Consider the following 22,673-nt stretch of genomic DNA (forward strand, 5'->3'; position numbering starts at 1 on the left):
GTCAGCTGTCACACTTGTGTCCCTCTTATGTCTGGGACCTGGCTTACACGGTGGTTATTTGGAACACGCTGCAGGGGGTGTGCAAATGTTTTTCTGCGCTCGGCCGGTACGAGACGGATTCCCTGGCTATGAGTGTAATAGGAGATAAAAACAGCTAGCAAATTAAAGCGGTGTTAGACAGCAAAGCCTGTGTTTGAAATCTTTAGTGCAACGTGTTTCCTATGGGTTCAACCCTGCTTTATAAAGCATAAATGAGTGTAACACTCCTTACGCCCACCCCAGATGACCCAACCAATGGTCAGAAAGGGAGGGAAGTTTCAAACACAATATGCATGTTTGTCTTAACTGTTCATTCATTTATGTTTGATAAAGCATAATTCTTATATTAATTCCTATAGGGCCTAGAGCACTCACCTACTAGTATCGCAGTGTGCGCATTATTTTCCTTTGTGTCTCCATATCCAGGGCTTGGAAATGTCAGTATAGAAAGACAAGTTAATGAAATGTAAGGTTTTGGAAGGAGGATAGCGACCTGGGCACTGACTGACAATTCATACCTAATTGAGAATAATGCCTAATTGAAGTAACAGTCAGCAGTAGTTGCAAAGTCTGGTGGCCTTACAGCTATTTTGCAGGTATTCTGTTTCTTTATGGGCCTGTACCACTATAAAGCATTTTAATGGTTGTAAAACTGAAGAAACAGGACACGTATGAAACCACTTTTGCACCAACTGTTGACTGGTAAATTATGATCTGTATATAATTAATTAAGGTATGAACTGTCCATCATTGCTCAGGGTACAACCCTACTTCAATATACTGCATCTATTGGATCTACTGTAAGCTGAGTTATACAACATAATGTGTCATATTTATTGCCAGTAGCTTTCTCCCTTTTGATGTTATGTGCAATAAGCGGCTTCTAATTGTACAAAAAAGATTGATAATCCAAAGTGGGCGTGTCATTAGAAGTCTGGGATGGGCAGTTAGGCATCTGCCTATTTACACACGTGATCCTGCAGGCAGCTATGTACGTATGGTTCTATGCATGCCACTTTGTATAATATATAGTGTTTTAACTGCTATGTATAGATCATGAAAACTAGACTGCTGTATACTGTTAGTGTGGATGAAATGAACATCGTTTCTTTTCTTTCTCTTCTAGTACTTGTACACTTTTTTAGCCCAGCCAAATGCTATCAAGTACTTGGATTTATCGAACACTGAGTGTTCTGTTGACATGGTAATTTGTACTTTTCTTTACATACCTAAAATTAAGAATTATTCTGAAAGCTGTTTGCATGTCAAAAATATTTCCTCTGCTCCGAAAAGATTAGCCTCCCTAGAAGTTCTCAGGCAATGCTTTGTTTTTTTGTGGAACATTTTTTGTACAAAGTACCTCAAAGCGCTAATAGGTTTACTTTCATTTTCTGCTGGAACGCTTCTCAATGAGAGAATTAGCAGGCTGTCCATAGGTTTATCTTTGACTACAGAAGGTAAGGATGATCTTTGAGCAGAGTGCTTGTGTATAAGGAAAAGTTCTAGAAAACAGAACATTTCAGGAAAATAGCCGTGTGGTTTTACAGATTGACCCAGAAATTACATTATTATGTAAGATGACTGCTTCCACACTAACTGAATTAGATTTTTGGGGGTAGGAGGGTCTTTAGGGAGCTGGTAAAAAGATTGAAGATTGATTGTATGTTTGTTTAGTTAATAAGAACAGGGAAAAGGGTGTTTAATTGTATTTTATGCCAGATTGTAGTTTTACATTATCCCCCTAAAGGACAACTGAAGTGAGGGGTTTATGGAGGCTGCCAGGCAACTGGTACTGCTTAAAAGGCAATAAATATGGTAGCCTCCATATACCTCTCACTTCACTTTTCCTTTGAGAGATCATATGTGATTCAGCAAGACAGACATTTTATTAATAATTCTCAGATACTACATGGTTATTATTTACTGCGTTCACCAAAAAATGACTAATAACTCAGAAATATTTGAAATATTTTTCAATAAAAAAAAAAATATATATATATATATATATATATATATATATATATATATATATATATATATATATATATATATATATATATAATTTTTTTTTATTTTTTTATTTTTTTTTTAATCATAGGTTCACCTACCGTATGTATTCTCAGTTGTCATTGGAGTATATGAGTACAGCCTGTTTATGAACTTGTAGTGTATTTATTTATTTATTTATTAATATCATGATTTTTTTTCCCTTTAGGTATGCACCGCTCTTCTCCGGGGTGGCATTCAGCACCTTGCTACACTGAATCTTTCCCGGACTATTTTTTCACACAGGTAGAAATGCCATTCCCTACATATGGGGGCAGTAGGTGTAATGTTTGGTAGGGGGATGAGGCAGCTTGTATGTCATTTCAATAGATTACTTAGGAGGACCCTCCTATGTTACATTAGTAAGATTTCCAGAAATTGAATGTTGAACTTTGATGTGTGGCCAACATAAGGCTTGTTGTTCATGTGTTTCCATTTGAATGAATCATTGATAAATGTGTTATTACTTTAACAAATGCTATTTACATAGGTTGGTGCTGCACGTCACGTTATTATCCAATGTTAGTAAAAAAAATACCACTGCATGTCATCTCGCAGCCAGCTTTGATTTTTTTTTTTTTTTTTTTTTATAACTGCGGTCCTGCGTTTGTAGCCAATCGTCAATACAGGCCCATGGTTATAAAGTACAGGAGCCATTATTACGCTCTCTCACCTGGATTGAACAAGCAATCTCTAGCAGGCAGTGAGGAGCACATCTAGTGTTTTATGAACACCTTGAGTTAGTTGCATTTTAAATGCACGTCTGAAACAGTATCCACACTATCAAATGAGGGGTCCACACACAGGCTTGTTTCAGGAACTGCAAGGCTATTGTCTCATCACATACTTGTAAGACATCTGACCGTTGTGGCCAACAATGGTTTCAGGGGCCAATCCCCTTTGTCAAGACATAGGGCAGACAGAAACCTGATTGGCTCCGATATGATCGTTGGCCACAATGGTCAGATGCCTTACGTTTATGTGATGGGACAATACATTTGCACAGTTCCTGAAACAAGCCTTTGTGCAGACGCTTCCTTTGATCTTGTAGAGACTGTTTGCTACGAGGCTGTTATTTTACCATCTTTATGCCTTGTTGATGCCAAACTCAATTCAGTGCTCGGCCCAGTCCCGCAGGGTGAAATAAAACAGATTCTGATTAAATCACTGAGATATTTGTTTGCTTTTTTATTAGAATACTAGCTTGTGGCCCGGCGTTGCCCGGGTATGCATTTGGCTAGTGTTGGCTCCACCCACTTTTTCTAACCCTAACACACAATTAATTAGTTAAACAGAGGAACACCAAGAGCCCCAATAGTGTAGTATGTATTGACAAAGGGGGTAATGACAAAGAGTAATAGTTGTTATACTCACAAACATGGGTCACCAATAGGCAACCACTGTAAAGGCAGGTGGGGAGATTATCCTGACCCCACTCAGGAATAAGAAGTCGCTCTCTGTAGATAGTAGAAAGGGTCGCAACCCTCCACCAAGGGTGGATACAACATTATATAAGGGAGAACAGAGGCACCAAAAGGATAAAAGGGACTTTAAAGGAGCTTAAAAGCCAAAACTTGGTAATTAGAGGAGGCAGTGGTGGACTTACCCCCTCCAAGCAGACACAACACGACTGTACATTCAGTCTATTTATTAACGAACTCCAGATAAAACAAAGCAACGCGTTTCACGGGTCAGCGCCCGCTTCCTCAGGCAATAGAAAAAGGAGTTACAGCATCTAGCAAAACAAACAAAGGCAGAGGCGCTGAGTGTCGTTTGTTTTGCTAGATGCTGTAACTCCTTTTTCTATTGCCTGAGGAAGCGGGCGCTGACCCGTGAAACGCGTTGCTTTGTTTTATCTGGAGTTCGTTAATAAATAGACTGAATGTACAGTCGTGTTGTGTCTGCTTGGAGGGGGTAAGTCCACCACTGCCTCCTCTAATTACCAAGTTTTGGCTTTTAGGCTCCTTTAAAACCCCTTTTATCCTTTTGGCGCCTCTGTTATCTCTTATATAACACAATTAATTAGTGACCAAGTTTGTGAGCTTTATAGTCTTTGGCATCAATCATTTGCATTAAAATGAAGAAAATCGGACTGGCTGTTTGAGGCTCCACCTCTTTTCTGAATTTGAACCCCAGTCACCCAATGACCAACTGTACCAGGTTTAAGGCTTGTGCCATTAACAGTGCAAGAATGGCAGCAATGGGATATTTCCCTTGAAAATCAATGGGTGAATTTTGATTGGCTTTTGTAGGCTCTGCCCACTTTTCTGAATATTAATCCCAGTCACCCAGTGACCAACTGTGCAAAGTTTGAAAACCCTACCATTAGCAGTGTAAGAATGGCTGCAGTTTACATTTTCCCATTGAAATTTGTATTTGTCTCCGCCCACTGATGACCCGGCATGTATGTATTTGGCTGGTTTTGGCTGCAGCCACTTTTTTTAATCCTAACACGCAATTACTCAATGACCAAGTTTGTGAGATTTGCGGCCTTTGGCATCAATAATTTGCATTGAAATGAAACAAATCTGATTGGCTGTTTGTGGCTCCACCCCTTTTCTGAATTTGAACACCCAGTGACCAACTGTACCAAGTCTGAGGCTTAGTGCCATTAACAGTGCACAAATGGCAGCAATTACAAATTCCCTTTGGAAAATAATAGGTGAATATTGATTCTTTTGTAGGCTCCACCCACTTTTCTGAATATTAATCCCAGTCACCCAGTGACCAACTGTGCAAAGTTTGAGAACCCTACCATTAACAGTGTAAGAATGGCTGCTGTTTACATTATCCCAATGAAATTTGCATTTGTCTCCGCCCACTTTTTGGTTATGGGAATAAAAACTATCCTATATGTTATTCCAGGTGATGTACTATGTATGTGCCAAATTTCATTCAAATCGGTTCAGCCATTGTTGCGTGATCGAGTAACAAACATCCAAACTTTCCCATTTATAATATTAGTAGCATGCCTTGTAGTTAGCTTTAGGTGCCTAATCAATTAGTAAATTCTAAGTATTCCAATGGGGTGTCCACAGTGGTATTGATATGTTATTAGTATGTACATTGATAAAAAAAATAAAAAAAAAACTTTGTAATTGTAATCTTTCTGTTTCATCAACAGGAAAGGGAAAGAAGTTGCACCATCTTTTAAGCAGTTCTTCAGCAGTTCTCTTGCTTTATCGCACATCAGTCTGTCTGGTACCAAGCTTGCCTCTGAGCCTTTAAAGTAAGTTGTTTCCTATGAAAGGGTTGAGACGCAAATTCTGGTTTTCGATAGCAGTGGTGGCACTTCTGAAATCACAGCTTCTGATTCCACTGACGTGGGGGGGAAGGACAGAAGACCCATTCCATTATTACATTAGCAGTGGAGAGAAGCTGAGCTTCACCGCTAATTTAATTTCCCATCTTGGTGTGTATGACTTATGTTTGCTACACATGCTGTCACATCTCCGTAACACATTGGTGCAAGCAGCCGCTATCTGAACACTGCACACAAAAGTACAAACATTTTCACAATTCTTTGTTCATTAGTAAGGTTTCATTTTCACTTAGCAAAAAACACTGTTTTCTGCAAGTTGCGGATCCACACTGCTCACTGTTTTCTGCAGGATTTCAGACCTGAGAACACTTGTGCGCTCCTGTGCATTTTTCAGCAACATGTCATTCAGATACAGTGGTGAAAAGTGCATTGAAGTGCACAAGAATACTCGGGCCTTTCATCAAACCCATTCTCACTAGTGCGTTTGTGTTTCTTTTAAAACTCAAGCGCACTGCTGCACATGTTATTTATTTCAGGAAAGCTGCTTGCTGTTCAGTGCAAGTGACTGGTACAGAACCACTCAAGCACAAAAAGGCATACAGTTTCGCTGAAAATGTAATAGAAAAATTGCATGCAAGATGCCTGTGCCTTTATATGCCATTCTTATGGAAATAAGCACTAACATTTGTTTTTGTCTTATATAGTTACCTTTATTTTGCTAGTATGCACTAATCAAGCTACTTCTAAAAGACATGCTAATTTAGCAGAGGATTGGATGCAAGTAAATGCAGGTCCTCCTGTTTCCCTGCATCTCCTCTGTGATTCGTGCAGCCTCAGTTTTATGCAACAGCCGTTGCTTAGGTCTTGCAGAACTGCATCAGCGTAATCAAAGGAGAAAAATGGCTTTAACTGGACACCAAATTTTTGGGGGACGAATTGTTACCTGGATAAATCAGACTTTTGCAGAAATATTGAGTTATGTGGTGTATTGTGTCATTTAGTTTAAAAACAAACTGGTGTAGATGGAGGAATTTGTTCTCGGTGTGCTTTAGTTTGATACTAGATGTCCCTTTCAAATTGGCTAGGGTAAAATGCAGTAGTCTGTTATCAGTAGAAATTGTTGCAGGTAGTTTGTTGCTCAGATTGCTGGGTAGTGTGCTGGTTAGATACTTCACCTTTGACAATGGAGACTAGGGTTCAAATCGGGAACTGGCAGGAACTTTTACCTATTCAGTAAGGAGTCATTGGGCAAAATTACCTAATACTCCAGGGTGGCTTGCTGAGCACTCTCGTGGTGGCTGCAGCTCTGCCTCTGAATTGCAGTAAAAAAGCGCTATACAAGTGTTAATATAATTAGTACTGCGACTGGGGAGTGTGTGCAGTCGGAATGCACCGATGCAGACGAGGAATTTCCAGGGCAAATTCCGAAATAGGACGGCGAGGGAGCGATCAGCTTGGAGTGTGCTGGAGGAAGCCCCAGGTATGTATATTTTTTATTGTTTCCATCTCAGGTACACTTTAATAATTACACTATCCAGCCACTGTAAAGATGGCAATTTTACTAATTGTTCTATTCAGTAAAATTCCTTTTTAAAGGACATCTGAACTGAGAGTGATACGGATTTGTTTCCTTTTAAACAATACCAGCTGCTTGGCATCCTGCCGATCTCTTTAGCTGCAGTAGTGTCACACACCGGAAACCAGCATCAGTCATACTTCAGTCAGAAGCACCTAATGGGCATGCTTGTTCAGGGTCTGTGGCTAAAAGAGGCAAAGGATTAGCGGGACAGCTGGGCAATTTGTATTGTTTAAAAGAAAATAAATGTCAGCCTCCATATCCCTCTCACTTCAGGTGTGCATTCATTTCCATAAATAATGTTAGAACTATTTAAAATGTATTGCAATAAAAACCTCTAGTAATAAAAATATTTTTTTTTAAATTTGATAAGCTTTTCTGTAAAAAAAAAAATGCAGTCATTACAATGTAATTGTTTCTGTTTTCTGCAAATCAGCACATTGATTACTGGATCTACATACATTTTCCACCTTACCTGTGGTAAAAATTATTTCTGGACCACAGCGGTATAATAATTGTAAATCTGTTGACAGCTGTACCCCAGTGAGTTAACATTTGTTTCCATGAGTTATTACCACCTGCTAACCATCATCATTCTCCATGATGTGATTCCCCTGAAAGCCACATGTTGAAACCAAAGTGATGCACGGCTCCATCAGGTAGCAGCTGACACATTCCTTGACTAAAGGCACAACTGCAGTCTTGCATAAGTATAACATTAAAAATCTGTGTGCAACTCTCCATTGCGAATGATGACAAATTATGAACTTAATAATAAAGTGATCGAAGCCAAAGATATGATTGGATACTTACTAAACTCACAGCTTCTTATTATTACTAAACTCAAGTGTCCAAATGGCAGTTGTTTAGTGACATTATGGTCAAAAGTCCAATATTTTTGCCTATTTAGCAATCTTTACAGCTGAATAGAACTTTATACACTATAAAGACAGAAACAGAATTTGGCAGCTGCATCTGTAGCTGTAGATTTTAGTATTCCAGGACTGTATTAATAAGATTTCCTGTTTAGAAAAAGTAATAAAATAAAAAATAAAAAGATGCTTTGCCATCTGTCTACTAAAGAAATTCTTTTGACTTCATTATACAATATGAAACCTAGAAAGGCCATATACCTCTCAATATTTGCCATTAGGTTGACAAATATAACATGATCAGTCCAGAAAACATCACAGTAATGCAGGTTATTTTGGGTGCAAAATGTTCAGAAGCTTATATATAACACCATTCATTTTCTTTTCTGTAGATGAAATGGGGAATATCAATAAGTACTGACAGTCTGCAAATAACATGCAGATAACTCTATCCATCATAAATGATAAAAAAACTCTTCCAGTCTGTAGTCTGCAGAACATTCCTGGATGTATGGATCTTTTACCCTTATTTTTAACTTATACTGGGAGATTAAAGTGATAAAACTGAAGAAAATACCTTTTTAAAAATCTTCTGTAAAAGCCTCCCCACCTGGCCTGTACAGTGGTTGCCTTAGCGGTAACTCACCTTTGTAAGTTGTTTCATGAACAGAATTTCACACAACACAGATCATAACTTACTACACTGTTGTGGGCTCTAAATTCCCCCTTTTGTCTTTTCATAAATTCTGTAAGGGCTTGTTCACACCTAGGGCGTTTTTGCCCTTTTTTTTAAGAACCAGCGATTTTGAAAATCACCCTAAAAAGCTTGTGCAATGTTCCCTATGAGAGTGTTCCTTTCCCATCCGCTCAGCAAAGCGCTGCCTGTACCATTTTCTTAGCGTTTTTGCTCAATAGAAGGGATAGGGAAATCGCAAGGCGCTTGAAAAAGCGCGTTGTATAGCGATTTTCCCACCTCTTACATTGTATTTATTTACTTCCGGATCAAAGAGTTCACTTCCTGACTTGCGTCAGGAAGTGAAAAAAGCCAAATCGCTCTGCAAAAGTGCTTTTAAAAAAACAGCAGCGCCCATCCGAGCGCCGGGAGGGGGAAAAAAAATCGCCTACAAAATTGAAAATGGCTGCAGTCATCGATTTCAAATTTTTAGATGTGAACAAAGCCTAAAAGCTAATTTGATAAAAAATGCTATTTCCAGTGAGGAATAAATCAGGACTCCCTCACATTTATTCCCTCTTAGGGCTCATTTCCACTATTGCGGTGCAGAATCGCCTGGATTCCACCGCTGATGAAATCGCATGCGGATTCGCATAGGTGAGGGTATATGCGATTTTAACCATGTCACTGCCTGTGTGAATTTACATTCGTACCTATGCGAATTCGCATGCGAATTCGTGGCAAAAAACGCATGACAAAGCCGCATGTGATTTCCCTATTAAATACATTGCATGCGGTTCGCATGCATTCCACTCGCAGGCGACTTCTGCGGCTCTTTTGTGCGTTTTTTCACCGCTGATAAAACCGCACCTTAACAACGCTACAGTGGAAACAGGCCCATCCACTTGCATTACATGTGCGAATCCGCATGCGTTGGACGCATGCAGATTCGCGATAGTGGAAACGAGCCCTAAACCTTCTTAGTGTAATCCCAAGTCAGGCTTGGGCTGGAAATTTGCAGCTCAGAGTGGTAACCCCGAGCTGGATCTATGGGTGGTGAGGTATATGCAGGGCTGCCGCAGATCTTTCTAGTGGTAGGATTTTTAGGGTCTAAAAGTGTGTGATTAAATTGCTTCATTTTCAGACCCTAAAATCCGAAAATAATCATAACGCCAGGGAGGTTAAAATGGCTCAAATAACACACAGGTGTATCACATCAGAGGCACATGATTAGAACATTTGCTATTTAGCATTTTGAAGTAGGTTTGCCGTTTTTTAACCTCAGACATTTTGCTTAGTTTGCTTCGTCTTGACTGTTGAGGTAAGGGTGAACACCATGAGAGATCTTGTCTGAGGGCTTAAAGAGACCTCTGTCGCCAAAATCTAAATTTAAAATATATGTAAACACATACAATTAAGAAGTACATTTCTTCCAGAGTAAAATGAGCCATAAATTACTTTTCTCCTATGTTGCTGTCACTTACAGTAGGTGGTAGAAATCTGACAGAACTGTCAGGTTTTGGACTAGCCCATTTCCTCATGGGGGGGAGGTTCACAGGGATTTTCTTATTTTCAAAATGCACTTAGTGAATGGCAGTTGCTCCGTCCAACTGCCAGAAAAGTGTACGGTGAGCAGGGATGCTGGCCAGCATCTTTGTATAAATCTTTTCAGGGAGTGTCTTTATAAAGAATAAAGTTCATGATGAGAATCCCCTTTGGAGAGATGGACTAGCCCAAAATCTGTCGGTAATGTCAGATTTCTACTACTAACTGTAAATGCCAACAACATAGGAGAAAAGTAATTTATGGCTCATTTTACGTACTCTGGAAGAATCTTACTACTTATTTGTATGTGTTTTAAATTTTAAGATTTTCACGACAGTTCCTCTTTAAGAAAGAAAATTGTAGAAGCTTATTAGTCTGGTAACAGATTTACAAATCTATTAAAAGTAGCAGTAGGGTATTGTACCGTGTTAGCCAGGATGTGAGCCCGACGGAGGCTGCAAGGCCGAAAGCTTGCTTATTCTTATTCATTTTTAGTTAGCCAATAAATGGTATCATCCTGATTTAAAACTTCTTGCTAAATCTATTAGTCATTTGAAATCAGCCATTTCACTGTCCAAAAAAAACAGTCTAGTCTAGTGGAGCACTTTCAAAACTGCCAACATGCCTAGGTCTGGCCTTCCAAGCAGGTTCACCCGGAGAACAAACCTCAAGATGCTAAACAAAAAGTCTATAAAAATCCTAGAATGTCATCTCTGGACTTACAGGACCTTACAGCATTCTCTTTCTTCTGTTGATGTGAAAGTACATGCTTCTACAATCAGAAACAGACTGCTCAACTTTAACTTGCAAGAGAGGTGTGGAAGGAGGTAACCTTTGTGTAAGGCCAGGTAGATCCACCGGCCTTCCTTCGGTCCCAATTTCCTAGACTCCTCCGTAGCCTTTACCTTATATGGTGCATCCCTGCTCAGCTGAGAGACAACAGTACACATTGTCTTAGCACTTGGTTACACCCGGGCCTTTTAGTGTGCTAAACATTGAGACTGAGGCCCAGAAGGCTGAAGTACCACTAGAACCATACTAGACAGGTACAAATAGGAAGAATAATGCACTATCTTGGTCAGCAATGAGAGATCAGATAGTAAAGTACAAAATGTTATCAGTTAAAGGGTCGGTCTAGGCAGCAATCCAATGCACAGTGCAGAGATCAGGCAACACGTCGAACACCAAAAAGCCACAGAAATTGCACCCAGCAAGGCAACTGATCGCTATCACGGACAAGATACAATGAGTGGAGCAGGATGGAACCAAAAATCTTGACTGCTGATTTTGCATTGAGGATTAGGGCAAACTCATCTCAGACGCTGATCTTGTAGGATAGCTACAAGAAGAGTCATTGCAGTTAATACAGCTAAAAGATACTTAGGGGTAGGTTGTCATAACTTTTTCTTCAGTTATAATGCACGTTTTTTCTTGATTTTGTTTCATGAGTAAATTGAGGTTATCCTTTGTTTTCATGCAACTAGACATAGGCATGTGAACAAAGGTGTGTCTTCTAATTCTTTCACATGACTGTATACATCTGAGCTTGATATTGATACTTGATTCATGATGGTTTATTTTAATACTTACATTTTAAGAGCTTTTGTTCTGTGCTATAGAGAATTTGTAGAGTTTCGGTTATAATAACTTTCAGCTATATTTGTACCATTATTTATTTTATTTATTTTTGTAACTCAAAATGTATTGAACTAGCATATAAAAGTGTCATATCAAAAGCAAACAATAACGAGAACCCTATAATAAGAGACAATAACGCATATGTAATGCTCCCATATAAACATACTGTACATTGGAGGGGAAAAAAAGCTACAAGGTTAAACTAAAACGTGCAAAATGTAGTACAAGATATGCACAGCTGCTGCTAAATGCTACCAAAAATATAACTGCAAATGAGACCAAATAAAAAAAACGTTACCTAATAAAGAGACAAAACTGCTGAGTATCCTGCCCACGACAGATCAGGCCAGACCTGGCGTCTTTGCAAGTGATAAGTGATTTTGTTTGAAGAGGCATGAATCTTGTGTCGTAGGGCAGAAATATATAACCTAGGGACCCTCTATGCTGTGGCAATCAGGGCTTGAGTGGCATCACAGAATCGCAAGGGCAAGATGCTTCTGGGGTCTAGTCAGCGATGGCGCACATTTGTGTAGTAAGGCTACTCAAGGGTCAGGGAAGACCTGAATCTCTAGAACTTGATTGAGGCGAGGAGCAAGCATTCATCCCACACTTCCTTGACAAAGGGACATGGCGACTGATTGCTCCCTCTGAAGCGGACTTCAGAAGATACAAGCCCCCACCTGTGCAGGCCAGCAGGGGTGTGATACCACTCATACAAAATTCTAGAACACCTCTCCCTCATGGTACGATTAATAGAAATCTTGGCGATACTAAGGAAAATGGAGTCCTATTCCTTCAGAGTCAGCACTATTTTATTTTGGTTTTTTTTAGTGTGTTTAAACTGCTGAAAGATGGAAATGTTTTAAATATTTAGAAAACAATTTTGCTCACGATTGAATGTTAATATAACATTTGATTCACAGTTGGCTTATTTATATAGGCTTTTTCTCACAGTCCTAATTGCACAGCTAATGGCCATTAGACATACAAAGATTATTACAGCTTCAAGAAACCAGGCCTGATCTTTGGTGCCCTCAATTATTCAGAATCGTATTACATCCTTTGTTTGATTCTATAGCCCTGCCAAGCAAATAATTCATTACACTGAGTTGATCTCCAATCTGCAGTATTTTGCCAAATGAAAGCTTATAGTATTGTTATGTTCCAGTTGGCTGTTAGTCAAAGCACGGAAAGCTAATACAATGTTAAAGTTGATCAATGCAGGATGGTAGCATGGATAATTCATTCTATTTGCTTTCCACATTTTAGGGCTTTGCAAATGCAGTAAAAAAAAAAAAGTAAAAATAATTGAAAAAAAAATAGCAATGGCGTATATTCTTTCTCACACATCTTACAAGTGGGAAGCACAGTAGTGTAGTGGATAGCACCGTTACCAACCAAGTTCAAATATCAGCCAGGGCACTACCTGCATGGAGTTTTTATGTTCTCCCCATGTTTGCCTGGGTTTTCTCCGCATCCCAAAAACATACGAATGAGTTATTTGGCTTCCTCCTAATTTGGCCCTAGACTATGGTGGTCATATGATTGATGCTTATTAGATTATGAGTGGCCCTGTAGACTGTATGCTTTGTAAAGAAGATGCCAGTGCTATATTAATACTAAATAATAATATACTGATTATGCATGCACACTGTTCTCTTATGTCAAACTCTGGCCTCACTACAGAGGTTAAAGCTTGGTAAGAAGATGAAGGTAAACGAGACCAAGATTACATTTTACTCCCTTCTACTATAGGCTATTATGTAAGGCCACGTGTGATTGTTTGACGGTGCTTTAAAAAAACAAAAGAAAACAAAAAAACAATCTTTGGTGTGTGTGCTTGTTTACACAAACATTTGTTAAAAACAGCATTTATCAATGATGCACAAGCCAGTTTAAATTTAAAGCCATAGACCAATCCAGCAACAAACTCTTTCATATTCAGTGTCAATGAACATTGATCTTTTGGTGTCAGGGCTGCCAGAAATTAGTTGTGGCGTCACGGTCCTAGCGGTGAAGAGGGTCAGGTGCCTGGCAATCGGCAGACTGCACATTTTACTACACTGCAGAAAAAAGCTGCAGGCAGTGTTGAGTTGCAGGGCGATTCACAATAGTTTGCAATAGGGATGAGATTTTTGTCAGAATCATTTCCACATTTTCCACAAGTTTATAATTTCAACTCAGTTCTCATGGAAACAGATAATGGATTTTTCAAAAGATACACATTTTTACAAACATAAGAATTTTCCTGAAAAATTTTTTTTTCATGGCTATTGACTTCAGTGCATTAAGGGCCCAGTCAAATTAGAGCATTTTGCCGGCGATTTCGGCAAAACGCTCAAGCTCTAGCGCTTTTGAAAGTGCTAGTGCTTTAATACTCTATGGGCCCTTTCTTACTTGGGCGATTTGCGTTAATCGCCGGCCATTAACGCAAATCACCAAATGCAAACATGTAGCCTGCACCATTTTCAGGCGATTTCCCGGCGAACGCGTTTCAGTGCTAGAGAAGCGCTAAACGCGATCGCAGGGAAATCGCTGCAGTGTCCAGTGATTTTTCCACGTTACATTGCGGAAAAATCACTCCCGTAAAACACCGGTGGTAATCGCCAGCGTTTTGCGCTTTTAAGTGTGAATGGGGCCTCAGTTGGAAAATGTGTTTTTCATTCTTATTCAGTTCTCATCTGTGTGGAAAAGTGTTTTTTCATACACCCTAATCTTCAACATATTTGGTAAAAATGCATTTTTAATTTTCCCATGTCCTCATGTTTTCACCAATATAATATTTTGTGCAAAAATGTGGCACACACACACACACACACACACACACTCACACACACACTCACACACACACACACACACACACACACACACACACACACACACACACACACACACACACACGCTTCCCTCTGAATTGGCCCTAGACTATGATACATACACGACATGATACATACATAGACTTAGGGCTATGGTAGGGATTAGATTGTGAGCTCCTCTGAGGGAGAGTTAGTGACAAGACTATATTCTTTGTACAGCTGTGGAAGATGTTGGCGCTACATAAATACTAAATAATAATAAGGAACATACATTTTAGTTAAGGCTTATACACATGTAAAGGGATATTAGCTTGTGAGTAAACATTTTTTAGGAAATAGTGTTTTTGCGCAATCCAGCTGACGAAAGAAGATCCTTAACTGTGTCCCAGATTCCCTGCTCCTGTATGGATGGTCATTTGTATGGTGGTTACAGAGATTCCCCCCCCCCCCCCCCTTTTTTTCTATTTAACTGTGTATATTTTTATCAGAATACACAAAAGCAATAGAGGTTATTTTGGTGCGGTGTTGTCATGTTTTGAGTGTTTAGCATTTTGACTCTCATAATGTTCTACATTGTACTGCTTCCTTTATCATGGTTTTCATTATAGTGCTTCCAATTTTCATGTTCCCTTTAAAATGCCCCCCATTGTAACATTGCTATTCAGTGCTAACTATGAAAAAGCCTTCATTACAGCGCCCGCCATTATAATTTCCACACAGTGTTAACTATTATAGTGTTCCTTATAGTATAATGTTCCTGGTTATAGATCCCTCATTATAGCTGTACTTGTTAGAAATCCCTTATTATAATGCTCATGTTTTATTATAAATTGGTCCCCATTCCTTTGTTGCACTTTTTACCTTTACAGTGCTTCTGGTAATTATAGTGCTCTTGACTATAGTGTCTCCAATAGATAATTTGCATATTTCAGCAGTGATGCACTGGGAGACATTTTGGAGCTAACTCCAACCTAAATTATTACAAATTCTTTTTGTTTTAAGAAAGCAATTTTTTTTTTGTTTTCCCAAAGCATTTTTAGTAAGAGGACTTTTTGGTCCATTGTAGCCCCTTACACACTCCTAGGAGTTCTGGTTCACTGTGAGCTTGCTAGGTACTCTGTATCTCTGAGTGTTTCAAGTCCTATCCCATAGAGCCACGTTAATCCATGCCATGCACTGATGAGACTCAAATCAATCCGAAACAGTCCTGTATGCATGTTGGATTATTGTGGCTCTGTAATATTATCAAGCTGACACATCATTGCATTCCAGCTGATCTGGAGGTGTGGCTCGCTCACAGGGACAACAATGGATAATTTGCATATTTCAGCAGTGATGCACTGGGAGACATCTCAGGGCTCCTTCCAACCTGAACTATAGCAAATTCTTTCTGTTTTTTAAGAAAGCAATATTTTGTTTTCCAACAGATATATAACTCTCCTTTATATTGCCTCTTTAATAGTACTTACAATTTTTATATGTTCTGTTGGAAAGCCCCCATTATAGTGCTGTTCATTATGGGCCCCCTGTTTTAATGTTCTCTCTATAGGGTCCCATTATAAAGCTTTCCTATGACAGGGCCCTAATTTATCTGCAAAGCCACCCCCTTCTAAGCCCTAATAGGCATCAACTTGTGGGAAATGTATTTGTAATGGTTACCTTTTTGAAGTTCTCCATAGCTACAGCTTCAACTTTCAGCTGTCTCTGTCAACAGCACAATGACCATGTGGTCTAGTAGTCATGTGATCATCTTGTATGATAAGGATGTAGGACCCTGAAATTCAGGGCTGTGGAGTTGGAGTCGAAGCAATTTTGGGTACCCAGAATCGGAGTTGGAGTCGGTGATTTCATAAACTGAGGAGTCAGAGTCAGGAGTCAGATGATTTTGTACCAAATCCACAGCCCTGGTAAGTATTAGACTAAGGAGTCTGAGTCATTTTGGGTACCCGGAGTTGGAGTCTGAGTCGGTGGTTTCATAAACTGAGGAGTCTGAGTCTGAGTTGGAGTCGGAAGATGTTTGTACTGACTCCACAGCTCTGGAAATTACAATATAGCAATGTTCTGAACAGGTGACTGTTTACTTACCAGTATGTTTTCTGAATGCAGATCTCTGCGGGAATGGAGTAGGGGTGACTTAAGTTAGGAAAATTGGCCCAGATCTAGCCTGCAAGTCTTAATCCTGGTACACATTTTCAATTATTATTGTCCAATTGCTGTCCAAATTTATCACATCCCTGCAGTTTGAGGGTTTATCTTCACTACCTGCTTTATATTATTCAGTATCTGTTGACCCTCAGGTGGTAAAACTGGTCAGTGACTGGCCAATCATAATTGAAAGTGTGTACCAGGCTTTGGTTTGTGGACAATTGTTTTAAGGATGAATTGTCAAAGACCAGCATAACAAAAATACATTATTATCGTATTATAGTCTCCACAAATATTAGCTAATTTATAAAGAGATAGGAATTTGAGCATTATTCTACATATTAGATAGTCCATAAAGTTGCTAGAAGGAGCAAAAATTGCATTTCAGTGAGACCAATAAATAAATGGTTGTATGTCTAGACAGGAGCAGTCCTTTAAGTAATCGCAAATGACATATGTTTTCCAGAGCTCTACTACTTGGCTTGGCATGTAACCCTAACCTGAAGGAAGTCTCCCTAGATCTCAGTAATTGTGAGGTAAGAAACAGATGTCTGCGCGAACATATAGTTAAGAAATTAGATCCTTTTTTTCAGAGAGTCACAAAACCTGTATGAGCATTTTTATAGATTAACTGACCTTTTACACCATAATCGGCCTTCTGTTTCTTATGTGTTCCAAATGCAGGTTATGTTTCATCATAACCACTGTTCTCATTTGTGCATTGCCTGCATGACAAAAAATAGCTCCCTAATTTCTGCGTTTTTATCTTCAATAAAGGTCAACTATAATGATTTTCCTTCTCTTTGAACTTGGTTATAAAATTACCATTCGATGCATTTTTGTGGGCTCTCAAGTAATTCACTCTTCAACCAGTCTTCAGTATCTGATGTATTTTCTGATTTGTTTCATGGATATTACCATAATTAATATTTACAGACCTGCAGCATTAGTGTTATTTTCAGAGTTCCAAATAAAGTTTACAAAAAGGAGCGCTGGACATAAATAATTTCAACTTCTATTGCTGATATCAATTTTATTCTCAAAGCACCAATAGCACTAAAATACAAGAGTAATAAACAACCCACTCACTCACTCACACCTTTCGTACTTATACAGGGACCACCTGATGCCAATAAAGTGTATATTGCATAAAAACTGATAAAAAATAAAAAAAACTGAGTCACTCTGTGAGGATTCCCTTGTAAAAATCGGGTTGATGATCCGTACGGGACCTAATAGTCAATCCAGTAACCACGCTGCCCACCAGAATAATTATCCCTCCACACAGCCGCGCCGGCTCCTGCCTGCGCCGAGAGAGTTGTTCCGTGTCACAAACTATATGTGGATTACCTCAATGGACATAGTCCCAAGATGTCACCAGTCACGGTATTCCTCTCCTCTCCACACAAACCGCGCCTCCGCGCTAGTTACCTCAGCTAAAAGTTCCACAGCCCGACAGTGCCCGGATTTCTGAATGACGTCACTTCCTCTAGCCTCCTGCGCTCCAGTGACTGGAGCGGTGGTACTTCCCTGCGTTCTACCACAGAATGGATAGAATCGATATGGGGGATAAGCTTTGCCAATGGCTTCCAACTGTAGGGGCCGTCACTGTACTTCCACTAAGGTCTTCTGGGGCGCCCCTCCTAGCTTTAAATCAACATGTTTCGACGATCCCACGGTCGTCTTCATCAGGATCAGTGAAATGGTCCACGTTGGTAGCCATATTTATATCTCCTCTTATCCCCCTCCTCCATTTTCTTAAAGTGACCAAACACTCAGGCTTCTCTATTGCCATGATTAATCACCGCTGGTTAAACGCTCAAGTTGCGTTAAACAGGTACATCATCTGTTTTGATTCAATCTCAGGACAATAAATAGAAGAGACAGTTTATCCCTAAAAAGATTCCAGGTAGAATTTTAGTAAAAAATATATAAAACATATCAATATTGATATCAAGACCTGTACATATAGTAAACCCACGGATGTCAATGGTTATATATTGGCCACCAGCTGCCATCTACCCTCCTGGTTGAACAATGTACCTAAGGGACAGTTCATAAGACTGAAAAGAAATTGCACAGAGGATAGTGTATATAAAATGGAAAGAGAAACCTTAAGTAAGAAGTTTCTTGAGAAAGGATATGAGATGGATCTTATTGATAGGGCAAGAGAGGAGGTGGATTGTCTTGATAGGAAAGATCTTTTGAATAAAAGGGTTCGGGATGACCAGATAGATCACTCCTTAAAAATTAATTTAAAATATTGTGCACAGGCAAATGCGGTAAAACATATTATACACAAGCATTGGTCTGTTTTGAGGGAGGATAAAATCCTCAACGAAATTTTACCTAACAAACCGACCTTTTTGTTTAGGAAACCAGGGAACGTGGGATTGAGGGTGGCGATGGCAGCTGGTGACTACTGTGGCATCCGTAGATCGGAAAAAGAAGGTGGGTTTGTCAGATGTGGGAGGTGTAAAAACTGTAGGAATACTAGGGGGTATGGGAAGGTTAGAACGGTTGAAGGACCACATGGGGTCCATGGAATTCACCAACTGATTACGTGCGATATGAGAGGAGTGATATACTGTATTGTTTGCCCTTGTGGCAAAAAATATATTGGCCGCACTAAGAGGGAGCTGCATAAGAGGATTGGTGAACATTTGAACAATATTAGAAAGGGATGGGAGGAGCACCCCCTTTCAAAACACTTCAAAAGATTCCATAATTGTGAAGTTTACAATGTAGTTTTTTTGGAATAGAAGTTATCAATAGGGACCAACGGGGAGGGGACTTCATTGCAAAAATGTCCAGGGCTGAGAGCCGTTGGATATTTGATTTGAACACCATTTCCCCGAAAGGTTTAAATGAAGGAATGGAAATTTTCGGGTTTATGAAATAAGTACTATGGCATGGTGCTACTGTATATATCCTTCGTTGCATGCTGTGGAGATGAGGACCACCTGATGCATATAGGGAGCTACCTGATGCCAGGTCATTTTATGTAAAATGTACCGAAATATGAGATGCAAAGTAGGCTCATGCGGAGTACAGATATATATATATATATATATATATATATATATATATATATATATATATATATATATATATATATATATATATATATATATATATATATATATATATATATATATATATATATATATATATATTTTACGATATCAATATTGATATATTTTATATATTTTTTACTAAAATTCTACCTGGAATCTTTTTAGGGATCAACTGTCTCTTCTATTTATTGTCCTGAGATTGAATCAAAACAGATGATGTACCTGTTTAACGCAACTTGAGCGTTTAACCAGCGGTGATTAATCATGGCAATAGAGAAGCCTGAGTGTTTGGTCACTTTAAGAAAATAGAGGAGGGGGATAAGAGGAGATATAAATATGGCTACCAACGTGGACCATTTCACTGATCCTGATGAAGACGACCGTGGGATCGTCGAAACATGTTGATTTAAAGCTAGGAGGGGCGCCCCAGAAGACCCTAGTGGAAGTACAGTGACGGTCCCTACAGTTGGAAGCCATTGGCAAAGCTTATCCCCCGTATCGATTCTATCCATCCTGCAGTGGAACGCAGGGAAGTACCACCGCTCCAGTCACTGGAGCGCAGGAGGCTAGAGGAAGTGACGTCATTCGGAAATCCGGGCACTGTCGGGCTGTGGAACTTTTAGCTGAGGTAACTAGCGCGGAGGCGCGGTTTGTGTGGAGAGGAGAGGAATACTGTGACTGGTGACATCTTGGGACTATGTCCATTGAGGCAATCCACATATAGTTTGTGACACGGAACAACTCTCTCGGCGCAGGCAGGAGCCGGCGCGGCTGTGTGGAGGGATAATTATTCTGGTGGGCAGCGTGGTTACTGGATTGACTATTAGGTCCCGTACGGATCATCAACCCGATTTTTACAAGGGAATCCTCACAGAGTGACTCAGTTTTTTTGATTTTTTTATCAGTTTTTATGCAATATACACTTTATTGGCATCAGGTGGTCCCTGTATAAGTACGAAAGGTGTGAGTGAGTGAGTGGGTTGTTTATTACTCTTGTATTTTAGTGCTATTGGTGCTTTGAGAATAAAATTGATATCAGCAATAGAAGTTGAAATTATTTATGTCCAGCGCTCCTTTTTGTAAACTTTATTTGGAATCTTCTCTTGAGGTGTAGGGTTGGGTACCCCCACCAAAGTACTAAGGAAGCAGCGGGAAGAGTGAAACTGATTGCTTTAGAGGGTAATATTTTTGGGTGAACACCAAAACCCTGTTACAATTGTTCTTTTCTTATATCTATCACTGCAGCGCCACCTTTAGTATTACACATTATTTTCAGAGTTGTTACATAGTTTCTGAGCACAACATATTTGCCTCAATTCACTAAGATCATGCTGGAGATAAGGCAAGAGAAAACTTACCTCCACATAGTAAGAGAGTTATCTTATCTCTTCATTCCTTATGTTACCTCCTCTGTAGTTAATTTACCTCCTCTGTAGTTAATGTACCTTCTCTGTAGTTATTTTCACATGCAGTTAATGAACAGCCTGTCTTTAACTCTGGAGTTATTTTAAGGATTAAAGAGTTAACTTAAAGACAGAAGAGTTAACTTTAGGTTTGCCTGAGGTAAACTGTTTCCTGAATACTACGTGCCTTATCACCATGGTAACAACTCTAGAAGAGTTATTAAAGGCAAGAGATAAGCTTAGTGAATTGAGGCCATTGTCTTAAAATAATGCTTACTTTAAAATGTGGTGGTACTAGTGCCTAGGTCCTTATTTTAATATGTGGTACCAAGTTCAAATATCTGCAATAATTTAGAACATCTAGGCCCAAATGCATTTAACTTTTTTTCTGAGTTTTCTCCTTGGATAAAGGTTTTCATCTTCTATTTAAAATAACTTTTCAGCACTTTGAAACTGAAAAAGTACTAAAAAGTAAGTGGAAAAGTACTATGAAAGTTATTTTGAATATTTTCTCACAATTTTGAAAATATCACCTAGGGGAAAACTAACGAGAACAAATCATCACATGGGCCCTAGTTTGATGTCAGTGTTATCAGGTTGAAAATCTTAAAGTGAACCTCCGGACTAAAAATCGACTCAGCAGCACTGAAAAGGCTTTGTGTTTCTTTAACAGTTTCACAGCATCAGAACTTTGTTTCTCTTATACAAGCCTCATTTTTAGCTGCACAGAAGAAAACTGCCCGGGCTTTTTTCCCCTGATGCTGTGCAAAGCATGATGGGATTTCTGATTTTGTTGTTCTAGTTCTGCTGTTTTGGTGCAATTTTTTTTTTTTTACATTTGGAATTTGACATTTGAAGCCTAGCGTGTGCAGCTGGGAGGGGTAGTCAGGACACAGGATAGTTGGAACTGTGTCTCCTGCTCCTTGTCACCTCCTTTCAACCAAAAAGATGGCTGCCCCCATGACAAAGATGGCAGCCCCCATGAATCACAAACATTTGCCTGTTCTTTTAAAACAGGGTGGGTAAGAGATTATACTACCTATCTATTCTAATTAACATAACTAATGTACCTTGATGACAGTATGTTTGTTTAGGCTGAAGTTCCCCTTTAATTTCTTGTTTCTTATTTTTTTTTCCCTTGTAGCTTAGTGCGCACTATTGTTCTGTTTCTTTTGTCAAACTAAAATCAGACTTTTTTTTTTTTTTTTTTTAGTGTGTCGGTATAGTAATTATATGCAGTGAATACTGCCACTTACTGTCCGACTTGATCATATAAATGGGTATATACTTATTATTCTGTTCACAACAGAAATGTATTCATTTGCTTGTGTTGCAGTAAGTTGACTTTAAAGGGATACTGTAGGGGGGTCGGAGGAAAATGAGCTGAACTTACCCGGGGCTTCTAATGTTCCCCCGCAGACATCACCGATGCTCCGGCCCCGCCTCCAGTTCACTTCTGGAATTTCTGACTTTAAAGTCAGAAAACCACTGCGCCTGCATGCCCGTGTCCTCGCTCCCGCTGATGTCACCAGGAGTGTACTGCGCAGACACAGAGCATACTGGGCCTGCGCTGTGCGCTCT

The 22,673-nt window shown here is 39.4% G+C and overlaps 1 protein-coding gene across 4 annotated transcripts in view; it reads left to right on the forward strand.

Annotated features, from left to right (window-relative positions):
- Window positions 1-22,673, forward strand: part of CARMIL1 (capping protein regulator and myosin 1 linker 1) — a 398,430-nt gene that overhangs the window by 216,046 nt on the left and 159,711 nt on the right. For all 4 annotated transcript variants that reach the window (XM_068236999.1, XM_068237000.1, XM_068237001.1 and 1 more), the window contains 4 exons: window positions 1,166-1,243; window positions 2,255-2,331; window positions 5,210-5,314; window positions 17,079-17,148. In XM_068236999.1, coding sequence (XP_068093100.1) covers window positions 1,166-1,243; window positions 2,255-2,331; window positions 5,210-5,314; window positions 17,079-17,148 — 330 coding nt within the window. The remainder of the gene's footprint in view (window positions 1-1,165; window positions 1,244-2,254; window positions 2,332-5,209; window positions 5,315-17,078; window positions 17,149-22,673) is intronic.

This window comes from Hyperolius riggenbachi, chromosome 5 (assembly GCF_040937935.1).
Source record: "Hyperolius riggenbachi isolate aHypRig1 chromosome 5, aHypRig1.pri, whole genome shotgun sequence".
Lineage (NCBI taxonomy): Eukaryota > Metazoa > Chordata > Amphibia > Anura > Hyperoliidae > Hyperolius > Hyperolius riggenbachi.